The sequence below is a fragment of the Moschus berezovskii genome, chromosome 8 (assembly GCF_049115385.1).
Source record: "Moschus berezovskii isolate FMDL1 chromosome 8, NW_MosBer_1.0, whole genome shotgun sequence".
In the NCBI taxonomy this organism is placed as follows: domain Eukaryota; kingdom Metazoa; phylum Chordata; class Mammalia; order Artiodactyla; family Moschidae; genus Moschus; species Moschus berezovskii.
The window spans coordinates 54,278,182-54,299,244 of NC_142467.1; the positions used below are offsets into that span (position 1 = coordinate 54,278,182).

The 21,063-nt window shown below is 40.0% G+C and overlaps 1 protein-coding gene across 2 annotated transcripts in view; it reads left to right on the plus strand.

Moving 5' to 3' along the window:
• The first annotated feature begins 2,012 nt into the window (after window positions 1-2,012).
• The window catches only part of LARS1 (leucyl-tRNA synthetase 1), a 74,160-nt gene continuing 55,109 nt past the window's right edge, over window positions 2,013-21,063 (plus strand). The window contains exons 1-5 of one of the 2 annotated variants that reach the window (XM_055428731.2): window positions 2,013-2,171; window positions 13,640-13,758; window positions 15,736-15,823; window positions 16,218-16,298; window positions 18,802-18,939. In XM_055428731.2, the coding sequence (XP_055284706.2) occupies window positions 2,166-2,171; window positions 13,640-13,758; window positions 15,736-15,823; window positions 16,218-16,298; window positions 18,802-18,939 (432 nt within the window). In that variant the 5' untranslated portion in view covers window positions 2,013-2,165. Of the gene's footprint in view, window positions 2,172-9,457; window positions 10,356-13,639; window positions 13,759-15,735; window positions 15,824-16,217; window positions 16,299-18,801; window positions 18,940-21,063 lie in introns of those variants that run through there. The other variant, XM_055428729.2, reaches the window with a different exon arrangement.

Genomic DNA, 21,063 nt, shown 5'->3' on the forward strand with positions numbered 1-21,063 from the left:
CTTAACTTCTTCAGCCACTGAATTTTCATTGAGCCCATATCATGCTCCAGGCATTGTGTTAGGCCATCATTAAATTTATATTTCAAACCTAGTTGTTGAACAGTGTAAATATAATGTACATTGTACATATATAATTTAAATTTTATTTTTGTTAAAAATTTTATTAATTTTTTTTCCTGTTATTCTTTTAGGAACACACATTTCTGGCCTGGGCACACTTCTACCCCTCCCAAATGCTTTGTGCAATAGATGCTTAATGACTGTTTCCTGAATTAACAAAGGAAAGCATGTGAGAGTAATTAATCTGACAACCAGAAAGTAAAAGCCTTGGATCTGTTTTTTTCATTTGATCCCCCCCCAAACTGGAATCAAGATTGCTGGGAGAAATATCAATAACCTCAGATATGCAGATGACACCACCCTTATGGCAGAAAGTGAAGAGGAACTAAAAAACCTCTTGATGAAAGTGAAAGAGAAGAGTGAAAAAGTTGGCTTAAAGCTCAACATTCAGAAAACTAAGATCATGGCAGCTGGTCCCATCACTTCATGGGAAATAAATGGGGAAACAGTGGAAACAGTGTCAGACTTTATTTTTTTGGGCTCCAAAATCACTGAAGATGCTGATTGCAGCCATGCAATTAAAAGACGCTTACTCCTGGGAAGGAAAGTTATGACCAACCTAGATAGCATATTAAAAAGCAGAGACATTACTTTGCCAACAAAGGTCTGTCTAGTCAAGGCTACGGTTTTTCCAGTGGTCATGTATGGATGTGAGAGTTGGACTGTGAAGAAAGCTGATCGCCAAAGAATTGATGCTTTTGAACTGTGGTGTTGGAGAAGACTCTTGAGAGTCCCTTGGACTGCAAGGAGATCCAACCAGTTCATTCTAAAGGAGATCAATCCTGGGTGTTCATTGGAAGGACTGATGCTAAAACTGAAACTGCAATACTTTGGCCACCTCATGCGAAGAGTTGACTCACTGGAAAAGACTCTGATGCTGGGAGGGATTGGGGGCAGGAGGAGAAGGGGACGACAGAGGATGAGCTGGCTGGATGGCATCACCGACTGGATGGACGTTAGCTTGGGTAAATTCTGGGAGTCGGTGATGGACAGGGAGGCCTGGCATGCTGTGATTCACGGGGTGGCAAAGAGTCGACACAACTGAGCGACTGAACTGAATTGAACTGAAAGGAGTTGTTACAATCTTTCCCCTCCCTCTTGGGACTGCCAGGCCTAACACGACACTAAAGCACACAGCACGCCTGCTGAGGTAATCTCTGGCACACTACCTACCTCTTGGGGTGTATCGTATGGGGGGGAGGGGATCAAGATCTTTGATGATGGTAATTTTCTGTATCTGCAACTGTCCATATATGATAACAACTGGCCACATGACTTTCCAGCACATGAAAAGTGGCTAGTACAATTGAAGAACTAAATGGCTACATGTGTCTAGTGACTAGTACCTAGACAGCTCCATCTTGGTTGGTGACACAGGTGAAACAATCTGAACCAGGCACTGGGACCAGGAGAAGGTTTCCAGTCTCTCCTTTAATAAATTGGAGGTTGTTAAAAAATGGCTTCAAAATGTTTAAATTCTGGACTTTTGAATGCCACCGACAGTCATAAATATCTGTGCACAATGGCAAGTCATAATTAGCACTTCAGTTACTGAAGACGAATACACTTTGCTTCCTGGCATCCTGACAAGACACCCAACCCAGCTATGTAGGTTGAAAAGGTTGAAGGCCCGGGCCTTCCGTCAGTCATAGCGCGCTCGATGCAGTCAGCGACCCTGAACTGCATCATGGGGTTTGTAGTTAGGGCTTTGTAGTTCAACATGTTAATGACGTCACTACCGGCGCCCTTATGCGTGGCTTATCGATTAGACTTCCGGTAACCTATAATTTTCTGGGAAATGTAGTCATTATATGCCTGCAGGACGTGGGTTTTAGGGGTCTAAGAACTACAATTCCCAGAAGGCTACGATATACCCCCGGAGGTAGTTAGTGAGCCAGAGATTACTTTAGCAGGCGTGAAGTGTGTGCTTTAGTGTCGTGTTAGGCCTGGCAGTCCCGAGAGGGAGGGGAAAGATTGTAACCACTCCTTTGGGGGGGATCACCGAGGTCACTGTCGTGGGTTTGCACAGTCTGCTGGGCGGCGCCATGGCGGTGAGTTTTGGCGGGAAGAAAGTTCGCTTGGCCGGGGCTTGGAACCCGCCTGGCTGATTTCTCCAGAGTGGGGGCTCCATGTGGTAGCCACTGTCCTGAAGGGAAAAATCATTTTCGAAAGAAAAGGGGGGCCTTGCCTATCACGTTTAAGGCTTGGCTGTTGTGAGGACTTGACTTTTCGTGCTAGCTGATGAGCCAGGCCCTGGTATCTTTAACTTTACAGATTACTTCATGTCACGTGTGTTATTTCACCAAAGTTTCTAAAAGCTCATTTGTAGAAAGAGTATGTAACATTGATTCCTCCTTCGAACACAAATTGTTGAGCGCCTCTTTGTAAAATAGACAAACTTTTCTGTATTCATGGTGTTTACGTGTGTGCGCTACATTTTAAAGCATGCGGTAAAATATGTCAGGTGCCGGTAAGTGGTGTAAACAAGAGTAGATCAGGAAGGAGGATCAAGAATGTCTTTGCCAAGGTGCTGCTGCTGCTGCTAAGTCGCTTCAGTCGCGTCCGACTCTTCGCGACCCCATGGACTGCAGCCTACCAGGCTCCTCCGTCCATTGGATTTCCCAGGCAAGAGTACTGGAGTGGGGTGCCATCGTCTTCTCCGTTTGCCAAGGTGACAGTGTGGCAAAAGGGAGGTAGGGGAGCAAGCCATGTAGTTGTAAGAAGGAAAAGACTTCCGAGCAGAGCCAACCGTGTGAGTGAAAAACACGGAGGGTTGTGTTTCAAAGGGGGTCTTCCAGGGGAGATGGTGATGATGCTGATGGTGGTGGTGGTGGCGGTGGTGGTGGAGGTTGACCGATGATTGGATGTAGTTCATGTAAAGCCTTGTAGGTCCTTACTGAATGAATGGGAACTTAGCGTTGCCAGGCGGAAGGGAGTTTGGGATTCATGTTCACACTGCTGTATTTACAATGGATAACCAGCAAGGTCCTACTGTACAGCATGGGGAACTCTGCTTAGTGTTACGGGGCAGCCTGTGTGGGAGTGGAATTTGGGGGAGAATGGATACATGTATATGTATGCGTCCCTTTGCTGTACACCTGAAACTGTCGCAACATTGTTAATTGGCTGTATTCCAATAAAAAATGAAAAGCTTTTTTGAAAAGAATGGAAAGAGAGGGAGTGGAGATGATGAGTATAGACCTCTTTTGAAGAATTTTATAAAGAGACCAAAAAAATGGGGTAATAGATGAAGGTTAAAAGAGGTTTTCTTTTTTTTTAAGCACAGGAGAAATTATATTGTGCTTGTATGCTTATGGAAATTGTCCTATAGAAAGGGAAAATAGATATAGAAGACAGAAGTGATGTTCCTGTATAGAACAGAGGAAGTGAGATCAGATCTACTAAGAAGTAGAACTTTAATTTATTTGGTCCCATTCTGGAGCTCATTCTCTTAATCACTGTACTATCACAATTGTAAACCAATGGGGAAATTTCTTTTGCAAGCTCACTCCTATAATGAAAGTTTTCTAACTCTGGTAGAACCCTTATAATAGTAAAGTGTATAAGATAATAAACATGGAGTAGCATGGATGTAAAATTAGTTTTTACTTTATAATTGAATGTGTGAAGAGTAAACAATATAGTTTTCTTCATATCATAGAAGTATTTATTTTATAGCACTTCTGACAGTTTTAATCCCTTTTAGTTACATATCAGACTTTTAGAGGGGACCAGGGGATATGATGTAATAAAGATAATAGTCAACTTTAAAATTAGTTTTAAACTTTTCATTTGAAAATTAAAATAGTGAACAAAGTAGAGATAATAATAGTATTACGTATTTCCATGTACCCATCACCCAACTTCAGTAATTGACAGTTTAGGGCCAGTCTTGTTTCTGTTGTATCTTCCCCAGAACCTCCACTTCCCTGTCTTAAGATTCATTTTAAGCAAATTTAAGGCATTGTATGATTTCATCCATAAATATTTTAGTTAAAAAATATAATGAAAAATTCTCTTAAGACATAACCACAATGCCATTTTGATACACAACAAGAAGTACATGATGTCCAGTTGTCTCTCTGTGATAATGGTTAGCATTATTGAGCATTTACCATGGGTCTGGTACTGTGCTGGGCTTCTCAATTTGCACTAGTGGTAAAGAACCCATTTCCCAATGCAGGTAGATGTAGAGAGACGTGGGTTCGATCCCTGGGTTCCAAAGATCCTCTGGAGGAGGGCACGGCAACCCACTCCAGTATTCTTGCCTGGAGAATCCCGTGGACAGAGAAGCCTGGCAGGCTGTAGTCCATAGGGTTGCACAGAGTCTGACACAACTGAAGCTACTTAGTGTGCACCCACACTGGTACTATATTAAGTCCTTCATGTGTATTATATCTTTTAATCCTCATAATAATAGTAGAAGGTAGATATAATTATTACCTGTTAACCTCATTTTATAGAGAAGTGGAGGCTTAAAGAGGTTAAGGATCTTGTCTGGGTTCTATAGCCAATGGCGCTAGGATATGGCCAGAGTACTAAGAGAAAGCAGAAATAAAAGTGAGAAGATGAGAGTTTTTATTCAGTCTGACCATTTCCTGGCATGATGATCTCTGAGCTTCAGATTCGTCATCTTTGAAATAGTAATCCCTGGTCTGTTCATTTTTTAGGGTGATTGTTGCCCATCTCTTAGTGTTGTTGTTAAAAATCAAAGAAGTTAGGGTTAGTGTGCATAAAAGTTTTAATAATTGCACAATGCTATACATATATGACAAAGTTTATTATCTAGTTCAGTGGTTCTTTACTGGGGCTGATTTTGTCCCGTAGAGAACAGTTGGTCTGGAGACTCTAGATCAGGACAGTTGGAGGTATGCTACTGGCAGCTAGTGGGTAGAAGCTAGGGGTGTTCCTAAATATCTGGCAGTGCACATGCCAGTCCCTGAAAACAGAATTATTTGGCCCCAAATGTCAACAGAGCTGAAGTTTAGGAACTTTGCTCTCATTAATTAGCCAACTGTTAGAAATTCCCTGATGGTCCAATGGTTAGGACTCTGTGCTTTCAGTGCAGGGGCCAAGAGTTCGATCCCTGGTTAAGGAACTAAAATCCCACAGGCTGTGCAGCATGGCCAAAAAAACCCCAAACAAAACTGAAACCCCCCCGGTTGTTTAGTTGAGTAACCAGTGAAGAAACTAAGACTCAGTTTGATCAAGTGACTTGCTCAGAGTAATACAGCAAGTTGCTGCTGGGGCCAATATCAGATTTCATTACAATTGACCTTGGAGGTTTTGAGAAACAAGGTTTTCTGAAAAGCTGAGACCTCAAAGAAGAGCTTTATCATCATAAAGAGATATTTATCATCCTCAGTACAGTGAAAAGAAACAGTTCCAAGCAATTTGTGAAGACTGTTGCTTTCATGTCCTTCTTTAAAGTGGGTGACATGGTCATTTTTAGGCAAAAAATATTTGTCATATGACTTCTGTGTCTGGTAGCATTGTATGTGGTGCTGAGGTGAGTATAAAAGTTCTAAAAGATGCTTTCTGCCAGAAGTTCACAACCCAGTTTGGTAAATGTCAGGAACCATTCAGTTGCATGCAGTGGAAGCCAATTCAAGTTGATTTAAGGAGAGAGGAATTTAGTAATGATATACTGGGATTTCATATGACCCATATGACCCATAGGAAGTACAACTAGGCTTCATGAGGTCTTAGATACTTTTCCTTTGTGAGCTGCTTCCTTTGTAAAAAAAAAAAAAAAAAAAAATTAGAAGTTATATTTGACAGTTGTGTTGGTATAAAGACACATGTGAATATTACATATTAAAGAGTTTTCTTCTATCCAAAGATTTAGTTTCTCTCCTGATTTTAAAAGATACTAAAATATTTTAAAGGCGAAAGATTTATACGATCTGAAGAGAAACCAGAGTATAATGGATACTAAAATATTTTGATGATCCCCTAGAAGTATTGTGGGCCTGTTCCATCTATAGGTTAAGTGACTGTAGGAGTTGTACAGGCTGTTTTAAGGGCTGGGTGGAAGTGATTTACTTTCTTTTGCTCAAAACTGCTTTGGCAGAACCCAGAAGCATAGTTCCTATCTGAATTCTCCTGGAACTATGGAAGCATATGCTTAACTGCCTCTGATGCACTACCCTAAATAAGACTGGGCTTCTGTTGCTGAAGAAGCACGGGAAGGAATGGATATCGCATAGGCAAACTGCCGTCTCTGCCATAGCTTTTTTCAAATGGTAGTCCTTGTATGTTAGAATTGAAAATTGGTCAGCATGTATGGGAATAGAGAGACTTATAGGTTACTTGTTAAAAAGAGGATTTTGCAGTAAGAGGGGGCAAAGGAGCTGAGGTCTAGATGAAATCCTTTAGAAGTCCTTCAGAAAAGAGTGAATCCATGGAGGCCCTTATTCTTTCTTGGAAAAGGAAATACATTATACATCCACACTTAGTTTTATGGAAATTCTTAGGAAAGAGTTCAGATTGTTTAGCATCTTGATTCAAATATTCAACCCAGTTCTTAGTCTCTGTTATTTTCTTGGCCACAGTATGCAAAAGCTGGCAATGTGTTGCTCACTTCTCCTTTTATTTTATTGTATTTTATTTATTTGGTTGTGCCGGATCTTTGTTTTGGCGTGCGGGATCTAGTTCCCTGCCCAGGGATCGAGCCTTGGCCGCCTGCATTGGGAGTGCAGAATCTTAACCACTGAATCACTAGAGAAGTTCCTCACTTCTCTCTCTCTCTCTCTTTTTTCCCCTCACTTCTCTTTTTAAATCTTTAAATTTTCAATAGGTACTTGAGAGCCTGCTATAAGCTCATTACTTCATGGCAAATAGAGGGGGAAAAGGTGGAAGTAGTGACAGATTTCCTCTTCTTGGCCTCTAAAGTCACTGTGGATGGTGACTGTAGCCATGAAATCAGAAGATGTTTGCTTCTTGGCGGGAAAGCTATAACAAACCTAGACGGTGTGTTGAAAAGCAGACACATACTCTGCCAACAAAGGTCCATACAGTCAAGGCTGTAGTTTTCCCAGTGGTCATGTACGGTTGTAGAAGTGAAGTGTTACTCACTCAGTCGTGTCCGACTCTTTGCAACCTCATGGACTGCAGCCCACCAGACTCTTCTGTCCATGGAATTCTCCAGGCAGAAATACTGGAGTGGATTGTCATTCCCTTCTCCAGGGGATCTTTCCAACCCAGGGATTGAACCCCGGAGTCCTGCACTGCAGGCAGATTCTTTACCATCTGAGTCACATGGGAAGCCCCACAGTTGTGAGAGCTGGACTGTGAAGAAGGCGGAGCGCCAGAGAATTGATGCCTTTGAACCATGGTGCTGGAGAAGACTCCTGAGAGCCCCTTGGACCGCAGGGAGATCAAACCAGTCAATCCTAAAGGAAATCAGTCCTGAATATTTATTGGAAGCATTGATGCTGAAGCTGAAACTCCAGTATTTTGGTCATCTGATACAAACAGCTGACTCATTGGGAAAGTCCCTGATGCTGGGAAAGATTGAGGGCAGAAGAAGAGGGCGTCAGAGGCTGAGATGGCTGGATGGGCACGAACTTGGGCAAACTTCGGGAGATGGTGAGGGACAGGGAGACCTGGCGCGTGCTGTAGTCCATGGGGTTGTAAAGAGTCAGACCTGACGGGTGATTGAACAAACAAAATATAAGCTTAGATGTTGAGCACGTAATGATAAATGAGACACAGTCCCCACTGTGAATAAACTTCCAGTCATGAGGAAGATAGATACTGATACTGTGTGATTAGTGCTGTCACAGAGGTAATACTGATAGGTAGGGACATACTAAGAATAGCACTTGATCCACTCTTGGGGACTCAAAGTAGGTGATTAACTGAGAACTGAAGGATGAGATAGCCAGGCAGAAAAGATTGGTGGGTTATGAGGGTGGAGAGAATAGCTTGAACAAAGGCCCAGAGGGGACGGAAGAAGCGTGACACACTTAGAAAAGTGCAGGTGGCTTGATAGGCCTGGAGTGATGTGAGAGGGAAGAAGAAGGGGCCTGGCAAGGATGAGATAAGAAGGGCCTTAAGTGCGTGGACTTTATCCAGAGAGCAGTAGAGAACCTCTGAAAGGGAATTGCATTGACCATATTTGTATTTTGATATAATTTCCATGCATGGACACACGCCCGCTGCGCACACCGCCCGCCCTCGCAGAGGCCCGGCCTAAGCTCTCCGCCCTGCGCGGTGGAGGGAAGGCTGCCTGAGGCCTGGTGCTGTGAGGGCGGGGGCGGGCGGCGCCTCCCAGGGCCGCTGCTCTGGGGCTGCACAGCCGCCAGCAGGACGGCGGGTGTGCCTGTGGATCCACTCCGTGGCTGTGGGCAGGTAGGTTTCCGCAGCTTCCCCTACGCGGGGGTCGCTGCCACTTCCTCAGCATCCCCCTGCCCCGTGTCCTCGAAGCCTCTGCGCGCGCAGGCTGAGCAGTGGGCAACTTGCCCCGGTGACACGTGGAGAGACCGGGAGACAGGCGGCTGGAGCTCAGAAGGATGGACTGAGGCAAGTTCTGGAGGAGATGAAAGCTTTATAGGAGCAAAACCTACCTGATGTGTAAGTTGGGTGATACCTGCAGAGGCTTTGCTCCCAGCCCTTCAAACCGCAGTTCCTGGGGTGAACCGGCTTGGCAGATGCTCCTGCTTGGGGTTAGGGGGGTCATGTGTGTAGATTCTGCACAGGACACCTTAATGCAAGATGGCAACGAGCCCTGTGAGCCCCCTTACCTGGAGCAGCTGCGCCTGTCTCTGCTCCCAGAGCGCTCCAACTCCACCCCCGCTCTGCTGAGGAAAGCCCTGTGGAGCAGCCCCGTCCCCGGCCTATTGGAGAGCATGGGCTGTAGGACAGGGCTCCCACCTTTCAGTTCCTCTGCTTCTCAACACAACTAGCTCCATTGGCAGAGCGACACTGGGCAGAAGGACCCTTTTGGGGTGGGTAACAGCTTTACTGTTCTTGCCTGGAGAATCCCAGGGACGGGGGAGCCTGGTGGGCTTCCGTCTATGGGGTCACACAGAGTTGGACACGACTGAAGTGACTTAGCAGCAGTAGCAGCAACAGCTTTACTTACATATCAAAGGCCGTAGGAGGAGATCCTTCCCAGGAGAGGAAAAGGCCCTTCAGAAGCAGCAGGGACAGGGTTTCCTGCCGTCTTGCACCTGCTGGTGTGGAACAACTGACCTGCTCTCAACGCATGGGCCCAGGTGCAGTCCTGGGCGAGGGGGCAACACCTGTATGTTTACTGTGAGATACTTAATAAGCACTGTGTCTCTGATCGCATTAACCTGTTCATGCCTTCAGGATAAAAGGAATGAATACTGAAAGTCCAGCCAAAAGAAAGAGTGTCTCAAAAAGGTGAGTGACAGTGAACGCAAAGAGGAAGGAGAAATTCAGACAAGGACTGGAAAGGTGTGGCTTTGATTCAGCGACGTGGAAGTCATCAGTGACTTGGGAATTGTTGTGAGGGAAAGAGAGGGAAGAGAGTCTAGAGTTGCTAGAGATACAGGCAAACCTTTCAAGAAGTTTGTTGTGGGACCTCAGATTGGAACAAGTGAGAGGGGAAGAGCAGGGTGAGAAATTTATAGAAAGGAGATTTGAAATCATCATAAGATACAAATTAACGAAATAAAGTAGCAGGATCACTGGGCAGTGCAGCAGGGAGTCGCGAGTCGCATGGAGAGAGTGAGGGGAGAGGATCAGTAGTCTCACATGAAACTGGAGTTCTGCCAAGTCAGACACTGAGAGGACAGAAGGAAAAGGGGATCAGGATTAAGTGAGCTTTAGTACCTTGTCAGCTCTTGGAATTGTGGAGGAAAACACTTCCTCCACCCTCTTAGGTTCAGTGTTCGGGAATCTGCAAATTAAATTGTTAAAAGCAGATCACCATGAGAAAAAAAATAGCTTTCTAGCAGTCATGTACACATGTGACATTTGGACCATAAGGCTGAGCACTGAAGAATTCATGCTTTCAAACTGTGGTGCTGGAGAAGACTCTTGAGAGTCCCTTGGACAGCAAGGAGAACGGACAGTCAATCTTAAAAGAAACCAACCTTGAATATTTTCGTTGGAAGGACTGATGCTGAAGCTCCAGTGCTTTGGCCACCTGATGTAAAGAGCCGACTTATTGGAAGAGACTGATGCTGGGAAAGATTGAGGGCCGGAGGAAAAGTGGGCGACAAAGAATGAGGCGGTTCGATGGCATCCTCGACTCAGTGGATGTGAGTATGAGCAAACTCTGGGAGATGGTGACAGACAGGGAAGCCTGACGTGCTGCAGTCCACGGGGTCACAAGAGTTGGACACAACTGATCGACTGGACAATGACAACAACATGCAAAGCTTCACACAGAAATGTGACTTGAAGGGGAGGCTACAACTGGGAGTTGCTATACTACTCAATAAAAGACAGGGAGTAGGAGACAAAGGCATCTTCTGAATAACAGGTGACTTGGGGGAGGCGGGGCACTTATGCAAGAACAAATAACATTTCAGAAAGATAAATGGTACTTTAGGAGGATATATGGGAGATAGGGGAGTTTTGTGAAAATGTCTGTCTGGTGCTTGGAACTTTTCTCTAATTTTAAGACTTTTTCCAAAACTCAAACAACAACAGATACGTTGATAGGTAAAGAAAAGGTGAAAAGTCTTCAGCAAATCTTATCTATGAGGAAATTTTCTCTAATTTTAAGACTCTTTCCAAAAGTAAATCAAAAGTCAATTAAAACTGACTCAAATCCATTCCTTTTTAGAGCTGAATAATACACAGCTTCTTTATCCATTCATCTGTTGACGGACATTTAGGTTGCTTCCATGCCCTGGCTATGGTAAATGGTAGGAAATACAGAGAACGAAAAGAATGAAAGAAATCCATAGACATTTTCAGGTTTTTTTTAAAGCTATGGACATAACTGTAATGAACACTGGGGTACATGTGTTTCTTTGGAATTTGCTGTATGCTGCAGAGAACCCAAAGCTGGTGGTTTGTGACAAACTAGAGAGCTGGAATCTGGAGGGAGGTGGGAGGGTGGTTCAGGAAGGGGGGTTCATATATATATCTATGGCTGATTCAGGCTGATGTATGGCAGAAACCATCACAATATTGTAAAGTAATTATCCTCTGATTAAAAATAAAAATTAGGAAAAGTTAATTCATTTAAGAAAAATTTCCATGCATGGCAGTTATGATCTGGTCAGGATTTATAGAAATAAAAAATTTACTTATTTTTATTTTCCTTTTGTTATTAGAGAAACTTATGTCCGTGATGTTTCAAGTGTGGAATTCTTTCTTATTTCCTTTTTGCCTTTGTGGCAAGGTCCTTTTAATCCATCACTGTACCTCCTCTTAGTAATTTGACATTTTATCTTTTCTGTTGCTTGGCCTCTCCTGTCTTAAACTTACTTAAAAAAATAAAAAGGCATAATAAACCATCCTTTGATTTAAAATATAGAAAACTGAGGGAATTCCCTGATGGTCCAGTGGTTAGGACTGTGTGCTTTCAGTGCCGAGGGCTGGGGTTTCATCCCCGGTCAGGGAGCTAAGATCCTATAGGCAGTGAAGCACAGCCAAATGAAAAAAACAAACAAACAAACAAAAAATATATATATATATAAAGTTGAAAATAGTAAAACAGAGTTGACAAATTTATGGTAGATTTATACTTAATCTTACCTAATTTTAATACTCTTATTTTTATCATGCAATCCAGAAGGTTATATTTAAGATAGTTATTGAAGAAATAGTAGTACTTTTTTTTTTAAATTGCACAGAAGTACTCTTTGCATCATTACTTCAAGTTTATGTAACCATTAAAAAAAATAGCTGTCTGAAAATATCAGCGTATCTATGATTTGAGTAGAAAGCATGTTTGAATTGTTGGGTGGAAGTACAGCGGGAGACATGACATGACTTGGCAAGGTTACCTGCCTAGTAGGTTGTAGAAGTAGATGTAGAACCCAGGTATTTTCTCATTTAAAAATGATGCAGAATCTGAAAACGTTAGCATATAAGAAGGGGATGAAAATCTAATTTTGGTTCAGGTAATTTTGTATAAGAAAATAAAATTCTAGGCACTAAGTTTTCAAAATGGAATTAGATTTGTCTGTGGTATACAGCTTTCACACTTGGCAGTTGCGTAAGTGCTGTGTTCTTCTTCAGCACACATGCTTTTAGCAGCTAATTCTTTTTCACAGAGTCACAAACTGAGAGGGAAGTTATAGCCCTTCTTTTTCAGAGTTGGAGTGAGCATGTGTGTTTTTTGTTTATTTTCATCCAAGGGTGGCATAAGGAATGATGGGAATGTTGCCAGGTAGATCCAATATGCTGAAAGCATGCTTGCCATTTTGTTTCTTTTTTTAAAAATATTTACTGATGTATTATAACGGATATGACTCAGAAACAACCAAATGGAAGAGAGGTGGAGGGCACCGTGTGGGTGGGGACAGAGAATTCAAAGAGCTTCCATGTCCTCTTCAGGCGGCCACTCTCCCAGTACCTTGACATGTTCACCATCCAGGAAGATCATCGAATCTCCCCATTGAAGAGTTTTGATAGATCTGAATCTTCAGCACCCCCTTCTACTTCCCCTTCTTAGAAATCAGTAGCCTGAATTTCTAACCCTCTAACTACTTGATCTTTCTGATGATCAGCCCCATCCTAAGGCTATCTTAGAGTCTCAGTCACCCTATTAGCACAAACTCAGGTTGTTCAAAATTGGCTCGTTAGGAATAGCAAAAGATACGCCCATCACTCAGGAAATTCCGAGAGTTTTAGGAGCTCTGGCCAAGAACAAAGGACAAAAACCAAATGTATTTCTTAATATGCCACACTTTTTATCCTCTGTCTAGTAATCATTTTTGGTTTAAAGGCTTTATTTCCTAATATCAATATAGTTATATCAGCTTTCAGTTAATTAGTATTAATTAACCAGTTTTTAGTTAGTACTTGCCTAGCATATTTTCTTTTAATTAATAATGTTATTGTATAATTTTTGTTTCATTTTAATTTCACATTAATAGCCTGCTAACCATTTTGGGGAGAAGTTCTTCAACTTTCTTGGGAAAAAAAAAATCATGTAGATGACTGTATCCTCCTGAAGCCTGTATCCATTGGGCCTCACTGTCCTCCTTTGGTGGCAGTAATTGCAGCTGGGCAATCAGGCACTGTTCTATCCTATGCTTTTTTAAAGTATTCACCTATTTTAACTAAATAGGAATATTTGAAACCAGTGTTTTATTTATTGTAGTATCTAATTAAAAAGAATTTCAAAGTTTTTTAATGTATTTAAGTAAGTCTTTAATCATCTCTTTGAATTTGAAGTGGATAACCCTATCAGGTCATGATAACCCTAATTTTTAATCTTAACTCATTTAAATTTCAAGATAACCATGGAAAGATTATCAGTAAATAGCTCACTTCTGTGTGAACCCAAATCTTTTTTAACTTTTTTTTAAACAATTCTACTGAAATATAGACCGGATTATTCTGTATCTGTTGTGTCTAATAGGAAAGAAAAGGAACAGCCAAAGTGGACTTTTTGAAGAAGATTGAGAAAGAAGTCCAACAAAAATGGGATGCCAAGAAGGTGTTTGAAGTCAATGCATCTAATTTAGAGAAACAGACCAGGTGAGCAATCATTTGTGAGGTTCTCCATGTTAGACTTGAGAACGATTGGTTCAGAAACTGCTGTGTGGAAGGAATAAACCAGATTGCATTTATAATGTCTGAAACAGGCTGAAGCAGGTGGCTTCCATTTTCTCTATTTCAAATTAACATCCTCTTTCCTGTGGAATTCTTAAAGGATTTTTTCCTATGTAAATGTTTTTTAAAAAGCTATTATTTCTCATAGTTAGACAAAGGAGAGTGTTTTTAAGTTTTGTCTTTGCTGACTGATAAAAGGATATCGTTCTGTTACAGAGATTCATATTATGGTGATAATTATCTCCAAAAGTACAGAATATAGATTTTGAAGGGTTTCTGTAAAGATCTTATTTTATAAATGTGTATTGCCTTCATGTTGAGATTGATAATAACATAATTAAATGATATTGGGGAAAAAACAAAAAGTAACTGCTACTGCACAGTACCATGGTAAATATGTGCATCAGTTATAAGTTGAGTCAAAATTTCAGATATGTTGGAATGTAGAAAAATGTGCTTAGAATTGAGGATATACATTGACAATAGCAATAATAGTAATTATTGAACAGGTGTTGTTCAGTATGCCAAGGCAGTAGGAAATATGCTTTTTTTAAACTGCACATTTTCGTTTAGTATTCTTAATAATGCTTTAAGTTTACCAATATTTTAATTCTTGTTTTATTGATGAGTATACTAAGACAGAGGTTAAGTAACCGGCTTAAGGTTGCATAGCTAGGAATTGACAGGGCTTGGACTTCTTCTCAGGACTTTCTAATTCCAAAGTCTATCTTTGCTGTTAAGCTGCACTCTAATGAAATTCTTTTTCTCACAGAGGAGAAGGATTTGCTCTAAGACAAAGTTTCTGATGTTATACTTTATTTTTTCCAATTAAAAAAACATTTATTTATTTGGCTGTGTTGGGTCTTAGTTGCAGCACTCGGGATCTTCGATATTTGTTGCTGCATATGAACTCTTAATTGAGGCTTGTGGGATCTGGTTCCCTGACTGGAAATGGAACCTGGGTCCCCTGCATTGGGAGCATAGAGTCTCTCTGGTGTTATACTTTAAACTAGAATTTGAAGCTTCTATTTGGTTCTAGAATTTCGGTCAACTCTAAGGTAATTTAAAATAATCTAACATGAATTTGAAAGCTCTTTTGCTCAGTGAAAAAAATGAACTGAAGAAATTTAGAAATATAACATTGAGTGAAAAAAGTGAATTGAGGAATCTTTGTGAAGTAGACCATATTTAAAATAAAGCTCACAAGTGGGTGAAACTAAATGAAGTTTAAGGGCATAGACATATGTGCAACCTATTAAAAAACAAAGGAATGTCAAAAGTAAATTTCAAGATAATGGTTATTTCTGGTGAGAGGATGGGGAGGAGCGCACAGATAGCTTCAGTGAATTCATAAGTTGTATAGTGTGCTTACAGATGTTCATTGTGTTTTATAACTTACATATGTCTGTTTGATATACTTAATTCATTAAAAAAAGGAATAAAACGTAATTAAGCAGCTTTTAAAAGGTGCTTTTTTAAGTGAATTTGCCACATATGTATTTTGAGGATGTTTTATTTTACTTCAGGGACTTCAAATTGCTTTATATATACTTAGTGAAAGCATATCTCATTTAATCAGTAAAACATTAAGGTTTTCTACTAATTTTCTTTGTATATCTTTTTTACTCAGTGTTTTAGCTTAGGTTAAACCCTCCAGTATTTGCTATAAGGATATTTATTTACTAGCCACCTATAAATATCTTATTTTTTCTAAATCAAAAATATGTTTCAATTTTAGAGACCTTTTAATTTCTGAATCTATAAATTTAATTTTCAGTATATTTTAAATAACTAAAATTTAAGGAAATTACTTATAGTAAAGTGTTCCCTTGACCCCACCCTTAATTGTTAAAGGAATTTAACATTTTCTCTTTTGTACTTTCTTACATGATTGTTTTGCAGCAAGGACAAGTACTTTGTAACCTTCCCATATCCGTATATGAATGGGCGCCTTCACTTGGGACACACATTTTCTTTATCTAAATGTGAGGTAAAGCTTCCTTTTTGTTTAATATAATGGAATGGAGGGTCTTTAATGAATACTATTTTGAAGAAAATGACATCTATAGAATTTATTTCCTGTTAAGGGAACTTAGAGTTCCTTAATTTTAAGTATGGTTTTTATATTTAAATAATTTAAGTTTTCTATTTTCACATGCTATATGTGTGTATGCACAGGGTTCTAGGTATGTGTATAGGTTCAAAGGTAATTCTTAGGTTGGTGAAGACATAGAAAAAAAGTATAACTCTGGTATGACTATAACATTTAACTGGTGCTCTAAAGGAAGATGGGAAGAGGAAAACAAAACTAATTGTGAAAAGTCAGAATTTTGTATTCATCTAGCATTTAAATTTGTAGTTTAAAATTAATTTTCTCTCTGTAGTTTGCAGTAGGGTACCAGAGACTGAAAGGGAAGACTTGTCTGTTTCCTTTTGGTTTACACTGTACTGGAATGCCTATTAAGGTAAGATTGCTTGGGGGATTGCTTTGTACTCTTTTTAGCTTAGAGCAAATAGTAATATCCAATTCAAATACGTACTTCTGTACTATGTTAAAGTATTTTTTGAAACGAATTTATTATAGTAAAAATTAATTTTTAGAAAACATTTGAAGAAGTGCTTAAAGGGCAAACATTAAGGTCCAAGTGATTTCTAACTAATTTTGATATCTTTTGGTTACCTTATATATTCACATTTCTGTTTTAGAATTAAATAATGATTACTAACAAGTACAGTGGACACTGTTTTATGCATTCATGGCATATATAGGCTGGTGACATAAAATAATGAACAGTTCTGTCTATTTTGGTCATTTTTGTAAGTGTCTTAAATTTGTCATAAATTTATATTAAAAATAATTTTTAATATAAAATGGGCAAGAAAACTACATTTGAAAGGATTCCCTAAATCCTTGGGAGTTGGGAAATTTAACTTACTTCTTTTTATGCTCCAGTCTTTTATTTTGAAAAATGTCTGACCTTTAGGGAAGGTAAAAGGACAGTATAGTGAACAGCCAGATACCCTTCACTTATAGGTACCAAATATTAACATTTGCACAGTTGCTGTAGTTCTGTCTCTCAACATACAATACATGCATGCTTTTTTCTTTCTTTGTCTATGAACTCATTGAAATAAGTTGGCAGACATCATGGCATGTCACCCCTAAACACTTCAGCTTTTATCTGTTGAGAACAAAGCCATTCTTCTACGTTGTCACTATCCCATTATCCTCTCCAAGAAATTAATCATTGATGTAATATTATCATTATCTTATCTATAGTCAAATCTCCCTGCTGCTGCTGCTGCTGCTAAGTCGCTTCAGTCGTGTCCGACTCTGTGCGACCCGATAGATGGCAGCCCACCAGGCTCCGCTGTCCCTGTGATTCTCCAGGCAAGAACACTGGAGTGGGTTGCCATTTCCTTCTCCCTGCTGCTACTGCTGCTAAGTCACTTCAGTCGTGTCCAACTCTGTGTGACCCCATAGACGGAAGCCCACCAGGCTCCCCCGTCCCTGGGATTCTCCAGGCAAGAACACTGGAGTGGGTTGCCATTTCCTTCTCCAATGTGTGAAAGTGAAAAGTGAAAGTGAAGTCGACTGCTCAGTCATGTCCGACCCCTAGCGACGCCACGGACTGCAGCCTACCAGGCTCCTCCATCCGTGGGATTTTCTAGGCAAGAGTACTGGAGTGGCTTGCCATTGCCTACTCCGGTTCCCTCTCCCTAGCTGTCCCAAAATGTCTTTTCTAGCAGGTTTTTACTTTTTATTCTTCCCACTGTCTGACATTAAAAGCCGTGTAAGTCAACTTGTATCATTTTAGTGATATTAATAATGTCCTTGTTTCCTCATTCTAAAGTTAACTTTTCTCTTTTCTCATTAAAAAGTAATTTATAGAATGATACCTTAAGACCCTTTGAATATCTGGTTACCCCATAACTCAGTGGTTTTAGCATCCTTTCATGATCCTCGTCTTTCAGTTGTTGAATTTGTGGTTGTAAAACGATGACTTTCTAGTTGTCTCATTTTTCCCATTTATTAACTGAAATTCTTCTTTTTAGAAGCATCCCTTCCCTTCTTGAAAATTCACAATTCTATATTTGTATTTTTTTTTAAACTTTAACACTGTATGCTGCTGCTTCTGCTGCTAAGTCGCTTCAGTCGTGTCTGACTCTGTGCGACCCCATAGACGGCAGCCCACCAGGCTCCCCCATCCCTGGGTTTCTCCAGGCAAGAGCACTGGAGTGGGTTGCCATTTCCTTCTCCAATGCATGAAAGTGAAAAGTGAAAGTGAAGTCGCTCAGTTGTGTCCGACTCTTAGTGACCCCATGGACTGCAGCCTACCAGGCTCCTCCGTCCATGGGATTTCCCAGGCAAGAGTACTGGAGTGGGGTGTCATTGCTTCTCTGTTAACACTGTATACGTGATGTCATCTTTGTGACAGTGGACTCATTATGGGGTACACTTGAAAAGAGCTGAAGTTAAAAATGTAGGTTCATGTTATAATTCTGTAGCTCACTAGCTTTATAACCTTGGATAAATCACTTTATCTTTCAGTGTCTGTTTTCTAACGTATTATCTCTTGTCCTACCTACCTAGTAGCCTTGTGGTGATAACTAATATAGTATATGTGACAGTAATCTTTAAATTGAGAAATGTAGTTTTTAGAGTTGTTTTCAATATGATAATACTGTATCTTTATCTTTGTATTTCTGACACCTAACATAAACTATACTGCATTGAGTAGTCTGGGTATTGAATAAGTCATTGCCAAGTAAATGAAGTAAATTAGTGAATTTTTAGGTACACGATTTGTATCATATGAGTTTTCTGTAATGATCTACATACCTATAGATGTATTGCTGAAAAGTTCAGAGTCAGTATTAGTTGGCCGTAGAAACAACAAAAAGACTCAAAGTGTTTCTACCTTGGAATTTTTAACTTTACTGCCTCTAATGTTGTGTTTTTTGTAGGCATGTGCTGATAAATTGAAAAGAGAAGTAGAGCTTTATGGTTGCCCCCCTGATTTTCCAGATGAGGAAGAGGAAGAGGAAGAAATCAGTGTTAAAACAGAAGATATAATAATTAAGGATAAAGCTAAAGGAAAAAAGGTTTGGTGACTTGATGATACTTATTTTGGTTGAAGTTTTATTTATATTTGTCCAATTTATATGTACATTCCCAGAGTAACAATATATATCTGACACATAAAATGTACTCATTAATTTTTAAAAAGTAATGAAGCAAAAATAGCTTTCTCAACTTTTGATTGTCTTTTCCCCCCTTTTTACTTTATTTTGAAATAATTTTAGACTTACAGAAGAATTGCAAGATTGCGTAGGGTTCCTTTACATTTTATATAACCATGCTGCTGCTGCTAAGTCACTTCAGTCGTGTCCGACTCTGTGTGACCCCATAGATGGAAGCCCACCAGACTCCGCCATCCCTGGGATTCTCCAGGCAAGAACACTGGAGTGGGTTGCCATTTCCTTCTCCAATGTGTGAAAGTGAAAAGTGAAAGTGAAGTCACTCAGTCGTGTCCGACCCTCAGCGATCCCATGGACTGCAGCCTACCAGGCTCCTCCATCCATGGCATTTTCTAGGCAAGAGTACTGGAGTGGCTTGCCATTGCCTTCTAGTCCTCAAATCTAAGAAACCAACATTTGAACAATACTGTTTGAGAAACTACCAACTTCATTTGGTTTCACCAGTTTTTCTTTAACATTCTTATTTTGTTCTAAGATCCTATCCAAAATCCCATCTTGCATTTGCTTGTCATGCCTCTTCTGTCTTGTCTTCCTGATCTTAGCACTTCTGAAAAGGACTGGTCAGATAACTTATAAAGTGTCCCTTGTTTTAGGCTTGTCTAATGCTTTCTCATGGAGAAGGAAATGGTAACCCACTCCAGTATTCTTGCCTGGAGAATGCCATGGACGGGGAAGCCTGGTAGGCTACAGTCCATGGGGTCGCAAAGAGTCGGACACGACTGAGCGACTGAACGGAACGGAATGCTTTCTCATGAGTAGATTGAGAGGTGATGTGCCTTCAGTGAATCCAATCAAGGAGTGTAAGATATTGATATGTCTTATTACTGGTGATGTTAACCTTGATCATTTGGTTTAGGTGGTATCTATCAGGTTTCCTACTGTGAAGATTTCATTTTTCCCTTTGTGATTCATGTATGTTTTGGGAGAGATATTTTGAGACTATGGGAATAACATCTTGTTTTTTTTTAAAAAATATATATTTCCTCACTAATTTTAGCATTCATCAGTGGATCTTGCCTGCAGTGGTTATTGCTGTTTTGTTCTATGTTGATTTTCTGTTTTCCTCATCCTTCTACACTTATTATGTGGAGTTCTTCTGTTTCTTCTTCATTTACTTATTTCTTTTTTGTATCAGTGTGGATTCATGCATATTTATTTATTCTTTGAGTTATAATCTAATACTATTGGTTTTTGTTGTTGTTGCTGAGTTATTGCTCAGATTGTTCTAGCATTGGCCATTAAGGGAATCTTTAGGTTGGCTCCTGTGTCCACTTGACATGTCCCCATCTTTTCTTTTATTCCTTTTTTTATTTTTTTCTGAGCACTTTTGTACTTTCAGGTGCGACAAGATGCTGCAAGCTCATTTTCTGTTCTCCCTGTTTTAGCCCTGGAGTCAGCCACTTTTCCAAGGAGTCCTTTTTCCTTTTATTGAAAAATGGTATTTAGAAACTAAATTCTGAGTGCTAGGTATGCTCATTGTTTCTAGGTCTTCTCAGTAGAAAGAGCAAGGAAATATGTGTATGTCTACTAGCCCCTGTGTATGTGTGTGTCTGTATTTACTTCTTTGCATTTTTTTTTAAATGAGATTTTTTCTTTTTTTTTTTTCTTAATATAAACACTTAAAAAAAATATATAAACACTTTATTTATTTTTGGCCACACCGACCAGGGATCTTAGTTCCCTGACCAAGGATCAAACCCACACCCACAGCAATGAAAGAGGCAAATCTTAACTACTGGATTGACCGGGAATTCCTGTATTTTTTCTTTATTTAAAATATTTTTTCCTTTTCCATTATGTTTTTTTTTTTTTTTTTACAGCATATTGAATATAGTTCTTTGTGCTATATAGTGGAACCTTGTTGTTTATTCATCTGTGTTTAATAATTTAAATCTGCTAATCCCAAACTCTTAAAAAACCCCTCTCCCAATCCTCTTGTCTTTGGCAATCACAGATCTGTTCTCTGTA